General features: G+C 45.4%; 1 protein-coding gene across 1 annotated transcript in view; it reads right to left on the bottom strand.

Annotated features, from left to right (window-relative positions):
- Positions 1-23,877, bottom strand: part of LTA4H (leukotriene A4 hydrolase) — a 590,002-nt gene that overhangs the window by 323,786 nt on the left and 242,339 nt on the right. Inside the window, exon 5 of the mRNA XM_069629348.1 lies at positions 7,056-7,160. Within this exon, the coding sequence (XP_069485449.1) occupies positions 7,056-7,160 (105 nt within the window). The remainder of the gene's footprint in view (positions 1-7,055; positions 7,161-23,877) is intronic.

Genomic DNA, 23,877 nt, shown 5'->3' with positions numbered 1-23,877 from the left:
AGGAGGAGAAAAGGGTCCACTTCTGTAAATAAGTCCACTGACATGACAGCCCCAGCTCTGCTGTGGCACAGAGAAGGTTCCAAATGTCACCTGTGCATCCCTGACAGCTGATGGGACAGCATGGTTTGAATTGTTGGGAGCTATTTAGTTCCTGCTTCTAGCACTGAAGAGCCTGGTTAGCTTAACGCAACAGCTACCCAGGAGCTACTTTTGGCTCGCTGAGGCCAACTGGTGCGATACAAACATACCTCTGTGACATTAACATTCTGTATTTGGGATGTGTTTAAAGGGTTCCCTGTGATAATTTAGCTTTTTGTAGATCGGCCAACAAAAGGACCGAGTTTATTCGGCCGATTTTGGGCAGTCTACAAAAAGTGAAAACCCACATTGCCTCGACACCCAACCTCACCCCCCCAACTGCATCCGCCACCACCATGCCTGACGGGATTCGTTCAAAATCGAACCCCCTCCCTCACTCAGTACCCCCCCCACACTCTGAAAAAATAAAGAAACACAAACACACAACACACACACTTACACGTTCACCGTTGCGGCTGCTTCCGGGTCCTGGCGTGCCTGTCGGCACATGCGCGCACTCGTGTGCGTCGCAGGGGCGTGACAGTTCGATTAGAAAGAATGCTCCGTGTGGTCACAAAGCAGTGTTTCTAAATCGATTTTTGGGTGAAAAGATATTTATAAAAATACCTTTTCACCTAAAATGGTTTAAAGAAGCATTAGAGATTGGATAGCATCATGAATTATATATAATGAACAAAACGTTATCTCACATGGGACTGTCCTAAGGTAGCCCAATTCTGGCATGAGGTCGCTGCCACCCTGCAGGAATGTAGAGGAGTCCCCCCCCAGCCCGTACTTGACATTCCCTAAATACTTGTTCGGGGATATAGGGAAGATAACTATTAAGTTGAGACGCCTATTTAGCTTGGGCTGCTTGCTGGCCAAAAAATGCATACTACTTGGGTGGAAGTCTAGAACAGCCCCGGACATTAAAATGAGGATCCAAGAAATGACTTATGCCAACGAATGTGAAGAAGCCTACGACTCACTTGGTACACCATGCTGTAGACCGAAGGACATTTGGGGGCCATTCCGAGATTACTTCAGTGGGCAAAACACGGTATAATGATGCCTAAAGTAAATGTAAATATAATCAATCGCATGACTGGAACGACCCTTGCGTGTATATGTACTAAACCCCTTGGCTGATGTGTATTTTGCAACCTCAATGTAGATTGACGTGGAGGATGTATGTTTCTCACTGCATTCGAAAAAAAAGTTTAAATTTAAAAAAACGTTCTCACATAAAAGTTAGATTTGTTGCACACTGGCACAATATGTTCTAGCTCCTGGTTATATAGGGGTAGCCCCTGCCTACTAGGCGATGCCAGATACCCAGGAGCTGGCTTTACCTTTTTTTGTTATTTTGACCCCTGTGACAGCAAGTAACTGTAGGCTGAGGTAGCAATTTTTACGTTTGAATCACTGATCTAAATTAAAATTGTCTACCTTAAGGCATCTGGTGGCAGGTACATCTCTACATATAAGCTGTGCCTGGTTGTGGCATGGTGCGAAATAAGGGCACGCAACTCTAAAAGCCACAATTATCTGATATCACACCAGTGTTGGCTCTGTGGGCAGATGACATATGTGACAGGCCTTGTAAGTATTGAGGTCTATGCCTCCACAGCTCCCTTGTAGAACAATGACCAGGATATTGCCTCCTTTGATGTTCCAGGAGGAGGGGACACAACTCTTCCAAAGTCATGGAGGCCTCCCCCAGGAAGTATCTTGGGAATGGTGCTGCAGAGGCAGCACTAAAAAAAAAGCCAACAGACCAGGTTGCTGATCTCTGGAATGCCTTTGAAGCTACCAAGAATGGGGAGGTGGCGAGTAGCCAGAGAAGAAAGGTAGGCCTGGAGAAGGTTCCTCGTAGGGTTGTCTTCCCGTTGCTGTCCGGTCCATTTGTTGCAAACAAGGCACTCGGGGTGTGATACCATAAGGCAAAGGGAATTTGTTGCAAGCCGTACAGTCCGCATTTTTGCAGCAGGCTTGCTTTGGACCAATCCTCTGGTGCATTTTGCCTTCAAAAGGAGAGGGGCTCACAGCAACACACAAGTCCAAGAGCAGCTTGAGTCCTTTTTGTAGCTTCAAATAATTTTTGAGCTGCTTCAAACCAACACAGGACCCACAGGGCTGCTTTGGGCAGCCCACAAACTTCAAGCTGCTTACCAGTTTCTCTGAGCCATCTCACACCAGTGAAGACCACTACCGCCTCGACTTTAGTGCCGGCTCACCGCTGGTGAAGTATCAGACTCTTAGCCCCATCTCGACGCAGACTCAACGCTGCATCAGTGCAATTTGACCAGTACCACCACCCGCTCGACTGCAGGAAAGCAAATAGAAGCCCAGCTCACCGCTATCGAGTGTGCAAGACTAAGAAACAAGGTACTGTGAAGAGGATCGGTTTCCTTGGTACACATTTGGGATCACAGCGACTTTTAAGCCCCCTTCTCTGCATAAGACCTTCTTGAAAACGGACATTCTGCCAAATGAGTGCCTTAATACTCCTGCCCATCTACCTAGAGTGCTATTCTACAAGAGCTTGCCTTTTCTGTGTTTATTTACATGGGTGTTTTTTTGCTTGTGTTTTTAGTTAGTTATTGCATCTTTTAAAATCTATATTTTCATAGGACTCTGGTTGGCCATATCTCTCTCCCCTCAAAGAGTATAGCCTGCCCTCAACCCAAATGACCACAAAAGGCAGGATGTATACTTGTCAGGCTGTGTCTGTTTCACCATTAGGATTGGGATCGCTGCTGGTTTGGTAGTAGTGTGGGGCTGGGTAGGTTTTTAGCCATTACTCATCCCTGTAGTCCTGCAAAGCAGTGATTTCATCACACCAACCATTCTAGGCACCCAATCCTTTTTAGTTGTACTACAAATTCAAAAAGCCCTTATAATTCTTGTTTGACAAATGCAGTTGGGACGGCCGCTGTGGATCTTCCCACGCTGACTTTTACTTCCTCTTTGTCTTGTCAGTTTCAGAAAATGGTAGCTCACGAAGAATGCACAAATGACTGTTCGGGTGTTGGATGGTGTGCGCAAAAGTCGCACAGCGTTTCCATCCCTCCTGAATCCCTATACAGCATCAATGCGACAGTGATTGTGGGAATAACAACAGTTTCTCTTTTCTTTTACACTATATACCCATTTTTGTCTCCAAAAGCGAGCACAGGTTCACCCTAAAATGAACTACATTTTCAACAAGGAACCCGCTAGTTTTCAAATGACTGCACCCAGGATTGAAAACCTCAAATATCGCCTTCATGGCCTCACTCATTTGATCTATCAAATGGCAATTTTGCTTTGCGTTCCCTCCCTAAAGTGCCACAGTTGATCTATATATGCATATACAAAGGGAAGGTTGGAAAAGATAACCAGGCATATCTAGCCTATCTATGCATATATCTAGGCTGACCCTCTATTCTAACTGGCCTATGTGAGCCACAGGCGCTTTCAAATTAAATTTCTGCTCTGAAGACACTTTAACATATTTTATATTACTATTTATATGAGTTAATTTGAAGCCTTCCTCATTCCATTTCTAAATAACTTCAAGAAGAGGTTTATGTGCAGAGTTCTCTAGACATCATTGGGTGTCTGCCTAATGTGTGCCTTCTCCTCAGAACTGAAGCCTGATTGGATCCCTGCTCCATGTCTCAGCAAGGTGGTAGCCAGAAATTGACAGGGTAAGACCAGACGCAGACGCTATTGCAGAGATTGCAATAAAGATTTGAAAGCAAAAAGCTGCCCATGTGTATCGGGCATCGAACAACCGGAAGGAGCTTCTTCTGGGAAAGGAGAAGCTAGTAAAAAATATAAAACAAATGAAACTTCAACAACCATTGTGTCCAATCTATATGGCCTATTATACTTCTTCTAGATGAGCTCTTGGTCACATAGATATGTGTATGGCACAGGTAGCCTCAGGCGTCAAAAGTAGCGCCCGATAGCTGCTGGGGTCAAGCTCCCCAGTTTCTTCTCGGCTACAAACAGAAGCTAAATGATGCCCAGAAATTTTGACCACTGTGTTAAAATGTTTAGCACTGTATTACAATAGTAGAAAAGTCAATCTTAAATGATCCCCATGAACTGAGGATTATACAGAACAGAACTCTTCAATGTTCCTCTATATTAAAGGCAGTGATTCTTACTGCCTCAGATAGAACATTTCATCTAATGAGTGAAGAAGGGTGTCTAGTCAAAGGATCGACACCAAAGGGTCGACAGGACAAAGGATCACATTTTTTTTTAAATTATATATTTTTTTTCATTTTGGAAAAAAAGTGATTTTTAGCAACAAAAAAAAAGTTAAAAAAATTTTAAAAAATCGATCCTTTGTCCTGTCGACCCTTTGGTGTCGATCCTTTGTCCCGTTGACCTTTTTTTCGATCCTTTGACATACAACCGTGAAGAAGTAGATTGACAAAACTAGTGTGAATGCTCTTTAAACAAATCAATTACCATGATGATCGTAGCTACAATACAGACTGTTCTCCTCATGTACTGTTGGTACAAAACAAATCTTTTTTACTTGATCTTCTAAAAAGGCTAACAGAGCCTTGAATAGAGTCAAGCAAAGGTCAATTTCCGCAAGAACCTAATGGTGCAAGAGGGTTCTTATGAAAACTCTGGCAGCTGTCTTGTAGGTGGGACATAAGCCATTAACAGACAAGTGACCAAAACTCAGCCATCTCTGCTTATTGAATGTCTGTTAGCGGTTTCTTTTGTGTTAAAATTAGCTGAGTGGAGACAGTTGCACTTAGCATCCTGTTCTAAAAAATACTCTGGAGGACACTGGAGAAAGTACCATGTCTGGTCCTCTGTGTGGCCACCCATTCGGCTTTTTAAACCATGAAGAAGTCTCTAACTCATGCACTTTTTGCAGCCAACGCAATTTCACTTTGTGCATCATAACTAGTGTTCTGTGATTTACAGTGTGGCAGGCAGATGATGGATTTCTGCCCAAACAAGATCATTGATTCCGTGTGATAATGTTCAAGCTCAATATCTTTCACCATCTCAGATGTGTCTTTGCTGGTTCAATTCCAATCTCAAGACCTCTCCTTCCCAAAATGTAATTGTGATCCTAATCTGCTTCTTCGCCCTTTTTCTTGGGGAGTAGAAGGGGTTATGAAATGGAAGTGTTCCAGAACCAGGAAAGCTTACAGCAGTGATCCCAGCCAAACAGGTTAGTGCCCATTAAGAACATATATGGGAATAACTGACTTTTAAGAGTGCCAAAATCTCTCAGCTTTTACAAAGTGGAGACGATAGAGGAATGGCAACATTTAGATGACATTTCTGTCCCAGGATATCTTTTTAGAAGACGCACATGCAACACTTGAAGTGCTTGGGCCTTCTAGAAGGTGGAAGTCACACTATATATTCACACACCTTATGAGTATTGCTAAAAGCTACACTCTGCTCCAGGTCTATCCCCCACTTACTTTGTCACCCCTACCTGAAATTAATTGTATTTCGTGGGCTGTGCCAATTTTGCCTTTCAGGTTGCTAGATGCAATTGCTCTCTGCTCAGAGAGATCTTGAATCAGGGTTTGAAATAATTGTGTCTAGAGCAGGTCCCACACCACCTGGAAGGTGTCCTGTAAAATCAATGACAAACTAGGAGTGAGTGAAAATCAATCAAATTAGTTTGCTTTGTTTGCATTTTCTCAGGCTACTGAAGAGTCTGACTACTTAGGTTTTAACCTAGAAACAGAGTCAGAATACATCGGGCCTCATCACCAGTCTGCCGGTAACCCGCCGGCAGACTCGCCTTACTGTTACCGGCACCAGATATCCCAGATATTACGGGCGCCGGTAATGGAGGTAAGTTCCCATTCCATGGGTTCCCACAGGGCTCAATGGAATGAGAATCACTTAAGTTGTTAACAGTGACAGCGCTTCGGTGATTTCTATGCCGGTAGGGACCTGAACTCCCAGCAGGTCGGGTCTGCCGGTAGTTCACTGCCCCTACCGGCATACTCTGAGTAAGCCATTCCAGGAAAAATGCCAGAGCCGGTCGTACGGGCCATTTTACCAGCATTTTTCCCAGCCCAGTTTACTCGTAATGACCCCCATTGAGTGGACATGCAAGATAAAGAAAAGTGTGATAGGCAATGTATGAAATGACTTGAGCGGATGGATGAGATCATCAGGTAAGCAAGTCATAATACCACAGAGATAGTGGAGCAAAGCATTTTACTATTAAACATATTTTTGTCAAATCCATTTAAAGCTCATGGAAAGCAGGAGACCCATCCCTGTAAACCTCCAAGACTGGTATACTCTCTTTTCCATATTTTCAGTATCTCGGCTGGTAGGTGTCCCAAGATTGCCTAGAACCCTAATCAAAGAAACATCTAGAGGAACTGTTAAGCACAAGACTTACTAGTTGAGGCTTCTCTAATGATCTTTGAAAGTTCCTAAATTGAGTTAAAACACATTCTTAACGTTGCTTAGCAAAGGGATAAAAGGGCAGATCAATGCATTTGAAATGCAAATGGCAATTATACTTCATGGCGTAATTCCAGTTTCTTTTTTTCTGATGTATTCCCTAGAACCACTTTTACACCTGCCTCTGTACCATATTTCTCAACAGAAGGGGAGTGCTGATGCAACCCTTGTTCTCTGTGACATTTAAAACTCAGTCTTGTGACTTGGTTACGTAGAAGGACATTGTATGTATATATATAAACATATGTAGAAATATCAGTTTGCTGTAAAAAAGAAACTAGTGGCACAAGTTATTGGTATTTCTTTTGTATCAACAGAGAATACTAGTGCTTAAGTGTACAGTTACATTTACCCACTTATTTGAAAAGTGTAATAAACAAAGCTAAAAAAACATTCACTTTCAAACTAAAAGGATACACTCTGTTCATTGCTCCCAGAAAGCAGGGCTTACATTCAGTCACTAACACTATTATGAATTGTGAATACGCAAATTTGTGAATTGTGGTATACTGTACATTTTGCCTGAAACGGTAAATCTTCCTGCTGCTGTCTGCTGGATCAGGTGCTCCCCCATCTTGAACAGCACTCATAAGAGCCACCAGTTCTTTTGGCACAGATACCTAAGCAAGAATAACAAAAACTGTATAAAAACATAGATGCTAATACAAGCAACATAGGTGTATGAGTTTTAATGACGAAGCAGTCTTTCTCATAGTCCTCCTAAATCGAAAACATTTATTGATATATGAATGTATGCCTAAATGGAAACAGAAGGAATACAAAACAGGTTTTCATCTAACAGGATAAAGATGAAAGTTTGCTTAAATACATGAACGGCTTATGCATCCGCACAATGTCTCTGCAACACATCCAAAGGATGGCCAAAATAGAATCATTGCCCTTGCAGTAGGCTGGATAACTTACCAAATAGCATTGACTCCCCCAACCACCTGCTGTTACCCAGTCCTGGTCATCTACTGCAAGGACACAGGAGACGGATGAACACTATCCCTTCCCAAGTATTATGGTCACTAGTAGATTATCTGCAATGAAGATTGGATCATTTGTATGGGTTACTAATTTATGACCTGTGAGAAAAATTAAGGCATCCTAACTTCCCTCTCCCCAGAATTCTCTACTCAGGTGGCCAGGGAAAGGCCATCGCTTTTGGATCCTGACCCTGGGGGTGGATATGCGAGGGAGGATCACCTGAGTGGAGAAGACCTGGGGAATGAAAGGAGGGTGTCATTAGGTGAAATGTGTTATCCCTCATTTGCATTCCACAAAGCCTTTTATATGGTACTGTCAAACCACCTCCCTTCCTTCTTTACCAAACAAATCTCAGGTAAATCTTCTCTATAAAGGAACAGTGAAAAGAACAAGAGGGACACCATCTTCTCTAATGGGCAGACCCACATTCACCTCCTCTGGGTAGATCAAGAAATGGACAAAATACATCCTACCCTTCCCCAACCTTCATAGATTATTACCACTCTTCCCTGTTGACACACATTCTGCATATATCCCATTCGGGTCCCTTTAAGACTGGGACGAGGAAGAGGCGACCAGGAGGAATGCACCCTTTCACCTATGCACATCACTTTAGTACTGTGACGTGGAAGAGGACTGTAGAACACCATTCTGAACGTCAGGCATGTCCCAGTAATATCGTTTATTATAGTCAGGCAAAGGACTTGCATCTGCAACCCCTTAAGAGGCTACAGATACATATAAAAAAGAGTAACCCACATGACAGCGGGGGACCCGCCTGGGAAGCCAGGTGGCCGTGGAGCAGGCTGGAGCAGAGAAGCCGGTGAAAAGGACACCAGCGGCTGCATGAGAGTTGGAAGGACGGTGAGGTTGGAGAAAGTGACAAGGGAGTCCAGAGCACTGAAGAGCTCCGAGCAGTGTGTCCCCCAGCTGGAGCTTCGCTGCAGGATATAGCGCTAATGTCAGAAAGACGAGCGCGGTGCGCCAGTGCACACAATGTGAGAGAGGGGAGCCGCACACCGGTGAGTGACAGGGAGAGAACATTCGAACCGGGGCGCTTTGGGGGCTTAATCTGAGCCTAAGAAAGGGCCGAACAAATAAATGCATATAATGAAGGGGTCTGGATACCTGAGGAACATTATTAAGTGTTGAGAGAATTACCAAGTACTTAACCAATATTTAATGCCGAACTAAAGAAAAGTTATGCACAACTGAAATTAAAACACTGCCCAAATGGAGTGAAAGTGATATGTAGTTACGAACAGAGGGAAATGAAGGAAAAAGCATTTATAAACAATGTGAAAGTGAAAAGCAAAGTAAAAACCAGTAATGAGGATTGGTGAAGCACGTGAAAGACAAATAAGAAGCACTATTGGTTAGTATGAAAGGAAGGTGATAACAAGGAGTAAATACAGCGAGGTGAAGTGTGTGAAAGGCACGTGCTGGCAGAGTCACCTAACTGCCAAGAAGAAACAAGAGTGCAAATGAAGTAATGTCGCAAGTGCAGACAGGAAACATATGGTGGCAAAGTAGTCCAATGAGAATCAATGAACATGATAAAGTGCCAAGGGTTATCAGTTGCATGACCTGTGATGGGTGGAAAGTGTAGTCTGACAACTGCGCCTAGACTGAGTAACCACTACTTAGAGTGAGCCAATGAGAACAAGGAGATTGAAGTTGGTTTCTTTCCTCAGTCTGGAAGTGACTAAAAGAGAAAGAAGAGCAAGCGAATTGTGAGGAAACCTAAAAGAATACAATTTGTACTGAAAGCTAATAAAGTTGAATTAACTATGAACTGTGTTGAATGTGGGGAAGGGAACCCTGAGGTTGTTTGGAACTTTACTGGACTCGGGGAAGGGAGCTCCAAGACCTTTTTGTAGAACTGTTTTGAGTCTAAGGAAGAAGAAGCTGAAAACATAACAGGAGCTGGAAGAAGCTTAGAACGTTACTTTCAACACTGTTTCTCTGGTTGCTGCCATTCCCACACATTGTAAAGATTTAGTTGTGAGGGCAAGCATAGGTTTTGGACACAGACAGACTTTTAAGTTGAACTTTATGACACAGATCAGTTTCTTTAGGTAGATAAATCCCACCTTAGCATAGGGCAAGTTAGGCCTTGCTCCATCCTTGACAAATATAAAGCTATATTTTAGGAAGGTGAATCTGTTGTCTGGGCCTTACTTCATGATGCCTTCACAGATCCCAGTCTCACCATGAAGGGTGCTGTGATGAATCCTACGGAATCCTCACTAAACCCTATCTAGAGTCTCCTCTCAGGTGGCAAGGGAAAGCAGACGCTTCCTGATCCTGACCCTGGGGGCAGCGTTAGCCGGAAGGATCTCCTGGGAGATAGGACCCAGGGCAACAGGAGGATTTCATGGGATCAGACGCAGTATTTGTCTTCGATAAGGAAGGGAATATCATTAATGCCAGCACAGGTGATGGCATGTTGTCCAATTCCCTAAAGTTAATTGTCAGAGTATGAGTGAAGACAATCATAACCAGGCATGTATTATGAGGGAGTAAACCTCTTATAAAAATTCAAACAATCTCAGAAATAGGAAACTCTTTAAATCCCAGGGAAATCATGTCAAGAAGTCTTTAACAGCTGACTATTTAAATTCTGAAATACACAATTCCCCTTTAAAACCAAATATATCTTTTAATCCTTATGATACTCCTTTAAGGAAAATGTGTATATATATATATATATATATATATATATATGGGATACATTACTCACCGTAATCGTATTTCTGATGCTTGTATCTGCTTAGATTCACATGCTGTGCATAGGCCGACATCTAGTGGAAGCTGCGGAGTATTACAGTTTGTTTTTCGAAGTCGAAAAATGGGCGTCGACACAGGGCGTGCCAGTAATACTATCCCTAGTGTGACGTCCCCTGTACCCATGATCCCTCACGCGTCTAGGATCCCCAGATTGTGTTTTTCCTGACATGAGGTAGCATGAGGAGTAGCGTGAGTACAGATAGTCCAAGCAGATAGACAGAAAGGTAAGACTACAAGCAACCATGCGCCTTCTCTCGGAGGGGAGGAAGGGTGGGTCGCATGTGAATCTAAGCAGATACAAGCATCAGAAATACGATTACGGTGAGTAATGTATCCCTTCTGAGGCTTGTGGAATCTGCTTAGATCACATGCTGTGCATAGATTAGCGAGCAGTACCAGAAGAAGGAGGTGGGATGTGAGAAGGGTCATGAGCAAACAGGTGTCTTAGAACCGCTTGTCCCACTTGTGTATCTGCCTTGGAATGAGTGTCAATGCAGTAATGCTGAGTAAAAGTGTGAATAGAGCTCCAAGTAGCTGCTTTGCAAATGGTGTCAAGGGGAACATTTGCAATGAAAGCCAGAGTGGCCCCAATGCCTCTGGTAGAGTGGGCCCTTGGCGTAAAAGGCAGAGTTTTTTCAGAAAGAGAGTAACACAGCTGTATACAGTTGATAATCCACTTTGAGATAGCGCCCTTAGAGACGCGATCCCCCTCTCTGCCTGTAGCTACGGAGACAAACAGTTGATCTGTTTTCCTTAGCGGTCTGGTTTTATTTACATAGTATAAGACCGCCCTACGCACATCTAGGGTGTGTAGTTTCACCTCAGCTGAGCTCTGTGGGTTTTGGAAGAAAGCCGGAAGCTCGATGGACTGGTTTACATGGAACTTGGATATGAATTTTGGTGAGAATCTAGGGTGTGTGCGTAAAACCAGTTTGTCCTTGTGGATAGTAAAGAAAGGATCTTGCACTGACAGAGCCTGAATTTCACTGACCCTTCTTATGGAGGTAATGGCTACTAAGAAGGCCGTTTTATAAGTCAGGTGTTTGAGGCTACTTTTCGGTGGGTTCGAGATAGGAGGGTGAAGTCTCTTTACTCCTTCCATGAAGGCTTTAACTACTGGTACTTTCCACCACGAAACCTTGTTATGGGATGTGGTGTAGGCTGAGAGGGCTGCCAGGTGTACTTTCAGAGAGTTAAAAACCAACCCTGCATCCAGCAGGTGGAGCATGTATGTTACAACGTTGGAAGGAGTGCAATCAACCGGGTTGATTTGTTTACTCTGGCACCAGATAACGAATCTTTTCCACTTGTCAAAGTAACAGTGCCTTGTATTTGGTTTCCTAGACTCTTTTAGAATGTCCATACACCTCTGTGGTAATTTGAGATGTCCAAACTCTATGACTTCAGGAGCCATGCTGCTAGGTTCATAGAGTTGGGTTCCTGATGCACTGTTTGACCTTGTTGCTGGGACAGAAGGTTGTACCAGGCTGGGAGTCTGATGGGCTCGCATACCGCCATCCTGCGTAGGTGTGGAAACCATGGTTGTCTCGCCCACATGGGAGCAACTAGGATGAGCGTCATCGATTCCTTGTTCATCTTGTACACCACCTTCCTGATGAGGGGAGTTGGTGGGAAAGCGTACGCAAACATCCCTGACCAGTTTATCCACAGGGCATTCCCCTGGGAGTCCGGTTGTGGGAACCTGGATGCAAATCCTGGGCATTGTTTGTTTTCGCTTGTGGCGAATAGGTCTATAGTGGGGAAACCCCACTGAGAGAAGAGATCTTCTACTACGTCTTTGTGAAGGACCCACTCGTGTTCTTCTGGGAGTCTCTGCTTAGAGCATCCGCTAGGGAATTGAGCTCCCCTGGAACATGTTGCGATGACAGGAAGATGTTCCGTTTGAGTGCCCATATCCATATTTTCTGGGCAAGCTTGGATAGATTTGGCGAACGAGTCCCTCCTTGCTTGTTCAGATAGAACATGGCTGTCGTGCTGTCCGTCCTGATCTGCACCGACAAGTTTAGTAGATGGGGCTCGAACGCCTGCAGCGCTCGGAATACTGCCAGAAGCTCTAGCAGATTGATGTGGTTCTTGGCTACTGAGTGAGACCAGAGACCCTGAGCTGTGTGGTGGAGATGGTGAGCTCCCCACCCCGTCAGGCATGCATCTGTAGTCACCACTGCCTGTACTTCGGGATCGTAAAAGGGTTTCCCCTTTGCGAGATTCTCTCTTGTCCACCAGTGTAGGTTCTGTACGAGTGTTGGCGAAACGACCACTAGATCGTCCCACTGACCACTTGCCTGAGACCACTGTTTCGCCAACCATTCCTGCATGGGACGCATGCGCAGACGCGCGTGGGGGACCAGGTAAATGCATGACGCCATCATGCCGAGTAACCGCATAGCTTTGCGTACTGTTATCTGTTGACCTGACTGATAATGCGGAATTTGCAGAAGTATGTTCCGAATTCTTTCTTCCGAAGGGAAGGTCAATCCTTTCTGAGTATCTAGGATAGCTCCTAGAAACTGTTTTGAGGTGCTTGGCACCAGACTTGACTTTTTCTCGTTGATGGAGAAGCCTAATTCGTGGAGGAGGTCGATGGTCCTTTGAATGTTTGACCTGCAGATTCCTGGGGTTTCCCCCGTTATGAGCCAGTCGTCCAGATAAGGGTACACTGGGATTGCCTCCCTGCGTAGGTGTGCAGCTGCCACCGCCAGTACCTTGGTGAATACCCTTGGTGCAGAAGCTATCCCGAAGGGCAGTACCTTGAATTGGTAGTGGCGACTGTCCACCTTGAAGCGCAAGTATTTTCTGTGCGCTGGGAGCATGGAAATATGAAAATAGGCATCTTTCATATCCAAGGTTGCCATGTAATCCCCCTTTTTTAGGAGTGGGATTACCTCTTGTAGTGTGGTCATACGGAATTTTTGGGGCTTGACATACTTGTTGGCAGGCCGTAAGTCTAAAACTGGGCGCATTGTTAAATCTTTCTTTGGCACAAGGAAGTAAGTTGAATAGATACCCTTGTTTACCTGGTGTCCCGGGACGAGTTCTATCGCGTCCTTTTCTAGCAGAATGGCGATCTCCTCGAGGAGGATCTTCTGATGTTGTAAAGAGTGGACTTTTTGTCTTGGAGGATGGTTTAGGGGACGTTGCAGTAGTTCTATGCAGTACCCATTGGATACTGTTGACAGCACCCATCTGTCGGATGTTATCCCTTCCCATGCCTGGGTGAAACTTGATATTCGTCCCCCTACTGGGGTTGCATGGGAAGGGACCCTGAACTGAGCGTCACTGCTTTGGTGGAGGCGTGCCTCCTCCTTTACTGGGGCTGCCTCTGCCTCTACCCCGTCCTCTTTTACTACCCCTACCATACGCCTGGGTAGACTGTTGTGAGCTGGTGTTCCACTGTGTACCCTGGGTGTGGGAGTAGCTATTTCCTCTATTGGAATTTTGGCCGCGGGGGCGACGAAAATTGCCATTCCCTCTTTGGTTAGGTGGTTTGGTAGTTAACTGGCCAAGGGATTTGAGGGTGTCGAATTCTTCCTTAGCGTTTTTTAGAGCGTCCTCGACTGCCTTCCCAAACAGGAGATCACTTTCCACTGGTTTGTCTAAGAGCGCAGCTTGTGTTTCTGCTTTGAATCCCGACTGCCTCAACCAAGCATGCCTTTTGATGACAGTCCCCTCTGCTATAAGTCTACCCGCATTGTCAGCGGCGTCCAGAGTTGCTTTTACAGTGCAGCCTGACACGTTCCTTCCTTCCGCACAAATGCGAGCTAGCTGGCTTTTAAGGGGTTCGGGAGCAGAGTCTATTAGTGCTGCCACTTCTTCCCACTGGTGACAGTTGTAGCTAGCCAACAGTGTGGTGGAATTCGCGATTCTGGCTTGGTAGGCTGCCGTGGAAGCTACTTTCCTGCCAAAACCATAAAGTTTTTTACTTTCTTTGTCGGGGGGAGCCTCAGAGGAAGATAATGGTGTACCAGCTCTTTTGCGGGTGTTGGTTACTACTAGAGAGTCTGGCTTAAGTTGACCTCTAATATATAGGGGGTCCGACTGGGCTGCTTTAAACAGCTTCTCCACTCTCGGATTTACAGGTCTTGTCAGGTTTGGGTTGACAAGGGATGGTGCTATTCTGCGTTGAACAGATTTTAGGATGGGAATGGTTTGGGCTACTGGCTTCCTTTCCCCTATTAGTTCTTCCGCAAAGTCCCTTTCTTCCTGGACACCTTGTGTGTCTATGTGGAAGTGGTTAGCTGCCCGAAAGAGCAGTTCATTAAGGAGGGGCTGATTATCTATTGGGGAGTCAGACACTGGGGCTTCCCTTTCGACTGGTGAGTCCATTCTGAAAATATCTGGGCTATTTTCTGGCTCATCCTCGTCTTCGTCTTCGCCGTAATAATCTGATCCTGCAGGATCTTCTGGCGTGTCAATTTCCTGACCTTCTATAAGGGAAGAGTTTCCTTGGTCTGTAGGGAAGAGGTAAGAATAGGGTTGGACCTCGATGGGGTCTAAAGGCCTAAATGGTGTCTCGACCCGGGGTCTTTTATTTGAGGGGATAGAGTCCCTAGACCCTGAGGGAGAATCTTCCTGAGGGTTTAAAGCTAGGAGTTGTTCAGGGTGTCTTTCGAAAAAATTCGCCAAGGAAGACATCCTTGACATTACTCTGTCAATGTCCTCGCATGACCAGAGTTTTGAGCTTGGGGTGACCTTGCTGGGACTTTCTATGGATTGGCCCTGAGAAGACTTGGTCAGTTCTTTTGTAGTGGAGGACTGCAAGGGTTGTTTCCTTTGCTGTTTACCCCCTTCCCCGTGGGTGGAAGTGTGTTTCCCCTTTCCCTTATCTTTCGACGCCTGGCGTCGAGGATCGGAGGTGGAATCCCTGTCTTTCGAACTAGGCTTCGAAACTGGCCCCTCTTTACTCCCAAGTGAAGTACCCTTTTCCTGGGGTGCAGGCTGGGGGTGGAAGTCGTGTTCGTCTTCGGACGATTGATCTTCCGGGATATTAATGGTCGAGGCACTCTGTGCAAGTGTGGAGGCTTGCCTGACGTCGTGCGGCGACCTCGACCGGGACCGCCCAGAGGACGTCCTTTCGGACCGCTCCTTCTGTGCCTCTTTCCGAGGTTTCGACGACGTCGAATCTCGGGTGGATTTTTTGTGTTTAGCGTGTGTATGTGTAACGCTTTTGTCGCCGGGGGACTTCCCCATAGTCGCCGGGACGGACGACCTTCCGAGGCCGGGGACGTGCGTTCGGCTGTCCTTCGACGCCTTGGTGCCCTCGCCGTCCGAAAGTTCGGCGTCGCTGCCGTCGCTGAAGGTACCCTCCGCCTCCATAGCTGCTAGCTTGGCGTGGTGGGCCCAACGCTTGGTGGAGCGGTCCTTAAGAGTTTTTGCCTTAAACCTGCTACAGGCCCTGCAACCCGTCTCGGGGTGGTCTCTGGGTAGGCAAAGGTTGCACGTAGCGTGCTTATCTACCCAAGGGTATTTCTTATTACACTTGGGGCAAAACTGAAAGGGCGTACCCTCCATACGCGCCTGTGGGCAGCGGGCAAGTGTGTGTAGGTAATAAGGTGTCGAGTGTGGAAGTGTACCACCCCCCACTCTCCCTACTTGTAGGGCCGAGGCCAGCGGCCCAGGCCCGAGCCGAGGCGGAAGCCTCAAGGCCCAATCCGTCGGTATTCGACGTTGATCTCCTCCCCGGTTCGGCGTCGAGATGTTGATCGACGAAGGTTGACAAAAACGGGGCAAATTATAATTATTTTTAGTGAAAATATGGCAAAGCCAGGGAACTCCGATGAAGTGCTTCCGACCAGAATGGCGGAAAAAAACAATCTGGGGATCCTAGACGCGTGAGGGATCATGGGTACAGGGGACGTCACACTAGGGATAGTATTACTGGCACGCCCTGTGTCGACGCCCATTTTTCGACTTCGAAAAACAAACTGTAATACTCCGCAGCTTCCACTAGATGTCGGCCTATGCACAGCATGTGATCTAAGCAGATTCCACAAGCCTCAGAAATATATATATATATATATAATGAGTTGGTAATGAAAATATTATCAAGAAAACTAATTTTAATAATGTGGACTTCGAATCCCAGAATTCCAAAAGTACTGGGATGAAGAAGGCGGCTGCAGAGACACAAGGTTGCAAAGTGAAGCCCATTAAGGTTAATGACGCACACCTGAGGGTAGCTGAGGGGCACAAAAGGCCTCCTTATGTGCAGGCCATAGAACCAAGATGGATGAAGAAGCAATAGCCGAGGCAGCAGCTGCAGGAGGGCAGTAGGAGCAGTGGGTGGAGGAGTTTTGAACTCTCCACAAAGCAGCAGAGCAAGAAATTGTCGAAGAGCCAGGATGGCGGGACAACAGCGGCAAGATAAGTAAATGCCAGTCCTGAGAGGGTCACAGGTGCTCGAGATTTCATCTGCAGAGCACCACTGTGATTCTTGTTTCCCTGAAAGAAGTTAATAAACCTACCTGTGTGAAGAAGACATTGCTAATATTTTTGAAGTTGATCCTTACCACCAAAGTGCTTGTAAGTAGTAGTTTGGTCTAGCAAGTGAGTATACCAGCCTATAGAACTGTGTGCCAATTGATTATGTACAGGCATGATAGTATACCCAAACACAGAACTGCATCAGGTGTCTTGACTGGCAGAAGAGGATGCCAGGTGCAAGAATATTTGTAACAATTGGTGTTCTGCCAAGAGTACACCAGAACAGAGAGTGATAGTAGTGGTAAACCTGGCATGAGAGTAAACCAGGTGAATGTTGTTGAGGTACTTTGGTGGGGTAAAACATATGAAGAAATACTTGAAAAATCACTGTAGTGTTTTGGTGAAGTAGTACTGAAAATAAAAAAAGTGTTGCCAAAATACCTGCACAGGGATATTTATTTTGAAACTAAAGAAGCTTTGAAATATTCACTGTTGATGACAAGAAGCTGTCTCAAGACCTTGACTACAAGAGAAAAGTTTTATTAAACAATCGTAAATCACCTTTGGAATCTAAGTTGGAACTTTGTGTTGTCAGGCTGGATTAAAAGAGACCTGAAGTGGACATTTTTGATATGCGACAGGATTTCATTATCCTTACACTTAAACAAAAGTATGCAAAGTATGCTAAGTGTTTGAAGCAGCCTGTGTTGTGCGGCAGCGCGGTAGCCGTAGCCGTGCTTCAGGAACCTTTAATCCTCCTTCACTCTGCTCTCTCTTTCCTTGCTGGGCTGCAGGGACGGGTGGGCTCGTGTAATTTGGAGTGACTCTACGAGTGCCGTCTGCTGTCCCTCACTCTAGCTATTGGTGCAGCTGTGGAGGATAATTTTATTTGCAGCCTTTCACACCTTTCACATGGTCCGGATCGGATTATAAGTGACCAAAAACAACATCGCTTTCTGTGGAGAACAAGACTCCTTCATTCCACTGGTACTTGGACCAAGTCACACCCGACTCCCAGGAAGTTGATTTAAACGGCAGGTCGCACGCACTCAAGGAGTGCCTCGACGACTGTGGTCTGATGTCTGCGCATCGGTGCGTGAGGTGATGAGAACTAAATTATTGGTCAGTGGGAAGTGAGGTGTTGAACGTAAGGACTAAATCATAAACCAGTCGCGCCTCCCTGAGTCTGCAGATTATTACCATGGCTACATCCAACTGACTTTAGCTGCTTGCCTGAGCCTTTGATATAATACCACTTCTACCGTCATCCTCCCCCGCACCTTACTTTCACCACCGCGCACGGAGACGTGGAGTGTGACAATGCCTGGCAATGTGAAATTGAAAGCACCCAAAATTTCCATAAGTCCGGGGCTGTGCAGGTGGGTAAAAAGCAGAGAAGCCCCCTGTACAGTACACGCCCATCAAAGGGAGCCCCAAAGACAAAGAAGGATAAAAAAGGAAATCAGACTATACCACAGCCATAGCAGCCCATGATTACAAGGTTCTACATTAACAAGGGTAAAACTCCGACTTCTACAGTGACGGGGCGGCGCCTAGAACTTGTTCTATTGATTGTAACCCAAGATGATCACTCCTACGTTAGAGGGGCCACAAACTTTAGCATCTCCTCGTGAAGCCGAGGTTAATGACCCAGCCGATGACTTCTCTAAACATTCCATAGTGTCATTACCAGAAATATAACAGATTATTGCTTAAGCTTTGCTTCTAGTTGAAACGCAAATCATTATGCCCCGATACGATGGGCTGTGATGATATAATGGGGGCAAACCTTTCAAGTAGCCCAAAAATGGAAGCACTGCTACCCGCCTCGGAAAAGTCGGGAGTTAAAAGCTAGGTTGATGACCTCTCCCTTGCGACATGTCAAAATTGACAGGCTACTTACCCTCAGTAATAGTGCTGCAGCCTCTAAGCTGGCCTTTGAGACCTCTACAGTAAAGACCTTGGTGGCTCTATTGGCCAACAACACAACCATTTTGAAAACTCTACATGGCCACGCAACAAGAAGCAAGGGGTGCGAAGACAAAAAGTGGATGGTAGCTGGGCCCAACCTAATAAATGTCGGCTGTCCAATTCGGTGCCTAGCACCACAGTCATATCGGACACACAGGGTGAGGTCTCCTTACTGACCGACCAGTCAATTAATGAACAAGACTCAGTAAATATAGCTGCTTGTAATGAAAATAATGCCCTATAAGCCTTCTGTAACGAGATATCAATGATGAGAAGCCCACCCGTTGGAAATAAAACAAAAACAAAGCAAAGTGTCCCAAATTGCCAGAGGTGGAAACCGCCAGAACAAGGACCGACTAATCCCCACAAGCCGGGCAGTGGCAGGGATGAACTACTTTCCGCAAAGTTCAGGGGGATGGATCAGTGAGACAGGTCTCGTTAAGAGGCCTACTAGATAAATAGAATCACGCAAGCCCCCCACGCCCAGAGAGTAGAGTCTTGCATCCCTTTGACTTATCGCATAAGGGTGTAGCATTTGAAGCTAGTGAAGTAGTACCTACGGAAAACTTGAGTGACACTTGGGTATGTTTAATCCTTTGCCTGAACCTTTCAAAAGGAAGGGGGGGTGGTGACACCATAAGAGAAGAGGAATCTAAACCCACAGTAAGTGGCACTCCAAACCTCTAGAACCGGGAGGAGTCTAATAAGGTTTGCTATGACCAGAACCTACCTCAAAATCACATAGTGGAAGGACCAAAGGTGCACGGCTCGAACCTAATGGCCCCTGAATTTGAGCTTGCTGGTGAAGCGAGAACAATTGAATCAGACGGTGACGTGCCCCTTTCTTAACCGTTCTGTAATTATTGAGTCATGGAAGAGCATTTACACTATGTCCATGATGGGAAGTCGGCATAAGCTAACCATTGAACTGCCCAAATGGGACAACACTACTAATTGGGCATTGATTAAATGTTCATCTCTGATGGTGGTAGCATTGCTGTCTACATCTGTGCCTGCTCTATTAACACAGGGCTTTAGTCTAACGGTTTGTTATGAAGAGCCAATTAAGAGCCCCAGGAATTGTCTTGACCATTGTATACAAAGCTCTGTCCCTCAGTGTTTGGTAAGAAATCCTGGGGCGACGATGCAAGAGCCCCTATGACAGGCCAGAGCTCGAAGTAGAAATGAACAAATACGAAGGGGGCCTGATATCTGGAACCATGGTACTCCTGGAAATAAGTGGGGAAGGGGGAAATGATATAATACTATATTTAGCTGGAACACACAAGGGTTTGCCCATTTAAGTATGGAGGGCTTAGCACCTTTCCTTACTAAAGCAGATATGCTTCTTCTACAGGAAACCTGGCTGGATAGCCTCTCTTATCTAGTAATGGTCAATAAGGGCCCCCGGGGCAGACCATACAGGGAGTTAATAATTGGTGTGAGGCAGACCATTGATTCCTGATGTTCTGAACTCACTACCATTAGTAGTAGCATACACGCAGTTGAATTAAGGATGGGTGGTAGGAGTGAGAAGTGCACTTTGTTGATTATAAACGTCTATATACCACCAGACACATGCACCTTAGACCCCATTCACAACCTTATGGAGGAAGCCCTGCTGACAGGCACAGGAGCTAGTGATAAACAGATAATTCCTGGTGGAGACTTTAATGCCCGATGTGTTGATGAACAGGAGTTTGTTGCTTACCAGAATGTCAATGAAAAATGGGTGATGAAGTAGAAAGATAGTAACAGGAAGTGCTCTCAGTGGGTGAATTTCCTGAGGGATAGAGATCTTATCCAATTGAACGGCAGAACCAGGGGAGACTGCCCAGGGCAATATATGTGGGGTATGGGTAAGAATAGATCTACACTAGATTATTTCTTTGGAAATAACCGATGTCGGGAAGAAACAGTGGAGCAAAGGGTAATGGCAATACATTTAGCGCGTTTCTTCCCATCATGCGGGAAACCGTATATGTTGGACAGCCAGCCACATTCACAAGGCGAATGATTTCTTACATCAACTGACACCTAGAGATATGGCTATCCTGGTCCAGTTGAATAGCAACGAAATTGAAGATTGGCTAAATAATTTAACTAACAAGCGGGATCCATGGTAAAGGATCTAAACACACAATTGGCTTTGATATTGCTATTTGAGATGCTAAGAGGGGAATGAGAACGAATCTAAGAAAATTACATAATGCTGGCCTCACTGAGAGCGAGAGACATCGTAAGACTAAGACCATAGAGACTGAATATAAATATTGGCTAAAACAATGGCTATTATTGATTAAGAATAGCCAATGCCAAAACATGGTCATTGCCTTACGCAGTCATGAGACTCAATCGATTTGGAGGATTTTGATCCAGGCTAAAGGCGAAAGACCACACAAAACTGTTAATCCCATTAACGGGAATGTGTGGGTGGCTTTTCTTGGTAATCGAGGCTGTAGCCCAGTAAAAAAGAATGGGTGGATTGTTTGCCCTGGGGGTAGGCCCGTGATGGCTAGACAGGTTGATATAGAGCTTATTATATGGAAACTCAAGAGCTCTAAGGCTCCTGGCCCAAACGGCATTGTGACTGCTGTATTGAAATATGACCCCCAGAGGTGGGCAAAGATCCTACAAATTTTGTTTGAGAAAGTATGCTTGGCACAAGAGATACCCTACTCGTGGCAGCAGTCAATCTTAATCCCAGTCTACAAACATGCGATAGGCTGTTGGCCGAAAACTACAGGCTGCTATCGCTCTTGGATGTAAGGGGAAAAATCTTTGCATCATTTATACTGAAGGCTCTACAAGGATGGGTGGAGGAAAAGCAAATTGCTACAATTCACCCAGACATGCTTTCGACCTAGTTGTGCTACCACCCACAACCTCAGAGCCTTGGATATATTGACTAGGGCAGCTACCACCAAGGAGGGGTTAGGCCTATACATTATGTTCGTTGACTTTAAGGCAGCATTTGATGGCGTTAACTGTGAGAAGTTATGGAGCAAATTTGAGGGCCCGGGATGCCATTTGTGGCTACTGTGTATCCTGAAGGGCCTCAACCACAATACAGGGGAGGAAAGTGAGGCTGGATGATTCTGGCAGCACGTCGGCAGGAATCCAGATAAACAGAGGGGTCAAACAGGGTTGTACCCTGGCCCCTCTATTGTATAATATTTACCTAGCTAGATTACCCCTGTGTTTGATTAAGGCCAGTGGATGCTACCCAGAAATTGGAGGAGTGACAATAACTTGTATGTTATATGCTGATGTTCAACCACACTTACCTTGGGTGCAAGGGAGATGTTGGATGCGCCAGATAATTTCGCCATCGAAAACCACTTGTCCATTAATATGGACGTGACCAAAGTCATGTTGGTGGCCGTAGAGAATGTTAATCGGCCTCTCTTCTCTTCATGGCTGGGCACCTTGTCTTATGTCGACAAGTATCCATATCTTAGGTTGGAAATGAGTGGCTGTAAGAATTACACTCATTATAGAATCTAACAAAGGGAAGGCATGACGTCTCCTGCTTCTCATTGATAAATTAGCCAATAGGTCAGCGGGCTACTCCATTGGGGGGAATATCATGTTGTATAGTGTGAGAAACTCATGGTATCAAAAGGAAAGTCACAAACAAGATATGCAAGTTCGACAGCTTTATTTATAACTTTGCAACGGGTTGGAGACTTCTGTAAGGAAGGCATGGTATCAACAGTAAGACGGACACAAGTGACCACAGTTCAAGGATGTTTATTGAACTTCAACAAGGGTGTGATCAACGCCTATCTAATCCTAAATCTACAGATGGGAGCAATCTACGACCATCAAATAATAATAATGCAGACCTAGTGGAGTCTCGTCAAAATAAAAGGGCCTATACTAAAAAAAGAAATGTTGCCAATCCTTACTGCTAAATACAAATAGTGTGGGGTAGTGTTCATGAAAAGAAAGAAGTGTTCTAAAAATGATACGTCAGGATGTTCAGGCCATTGGTTTTCCCTTCCCCACGTTTTCAGCATGTGATAAGGCGGTTCACTCTAGCAAAGCACACACTCTGGCTTCTTCCGCACGAGGATACAGTTCCATTACCATCATCACGGCCTTCTGTGCCCAAGTATCTTTATTTATCAAAGTCTCTTGATTCAGAGGGCCTGATGTACCAAAACAAAATCGAGTAAAATTCCTCTAATAAGTACTCAATTCAAGTAATTCAACTTGGATCCCCTTTTTGCAATGTTCAGAGAATATTCTCTCTCAGACGACTCGCGGTTCACTGAGGATCCCCCTCAGCCGGGATCAGATCCTTGCTCTTACACAATTAGTCTCCCTCAGCTGGGCTTGGACCAATTTCAGTTCAAATAAACTAGCGAAGACTTTCGAATGTGCACAGGGTTTAGCTTGACCCGTTGCAAGACCACTTTGATCTCAAAATTCCCTTTTCACAGTTGCCAATCAGTTGGATACCTAACAGAGACATTTGAATGAGCACCCACGTGGCGCCGGACCACTCTGTCTAAGGTATCTTTTTTGGCCTCGAAAGTTGTCACTCCTCTGGTTTTCAATTATATTTGCGTCATTGCCACATACGTTTCACGCACTGTTCTCTTTAGATGTCTTCATACATTGTTGCTGCTTGAAACCTTGGTTCTAACACAGGCTGGTCTCATATCAATCTCCCCGACTCACTGGCATTGCTTTGTTGTAGCAGCCAAGGACAGTACCATGGCGGCAAATGCTCCTCCCGCCTTTGTTATCGATGCGGGAGAGCTCTGGGTACTCTCAGTCACACAATGAAGGTTTCTTCAGCTTTAGTCCCGGGTCTAAGGTTTCTTATTTTCCAAGGTTCACGAAAGTAACAGTCTGAAAAGGTCAAGGGCACTTCCCTCCTTGAAACCCTTTCTGGTCTTGCAGTCTTTCTCAACTGCCATCTTGCAACTGCTCATCCCTTGTGTGCTTTGCCTTGCTCGGAGTGTGCTTTCGTGCTCTGCCTTTTATCCGTGTGGGGAAGTGTGATGGAAGTTAGGTGTGTGTAATGATAAGAAATTGCCTGACCTTGCCTGACCATTGTATTGGGACATGTCAGGTATACGGCTCTGGTGTTAGGCCGTTTTCGCTGTCGGTGAGAACGTTTTCGTGTCGGGA

Source organism: Ambystoma mexicanum, chromosome 12 (genome assembly GCF_040938575.1).
Source record: "Ambystoma mexicanum isolate Mex_15411 chromosome 12, UKY_AmexF1_1, whole genome shotgun sequence".
In the NCBI taxonomy this organism is placed as follows: domain Eukaryota; kingdom Metazoa; phylum Chordata; class Amphibia; order Caudata; family Ambystomatidae; genus Ambystoma; species Ambystoma mexicanum.
The sequence above is the reverse complement of the archived record's forward strand: the minus strand, read 5'-3'. Positions and strand labels throughout refer to the sequence as shown.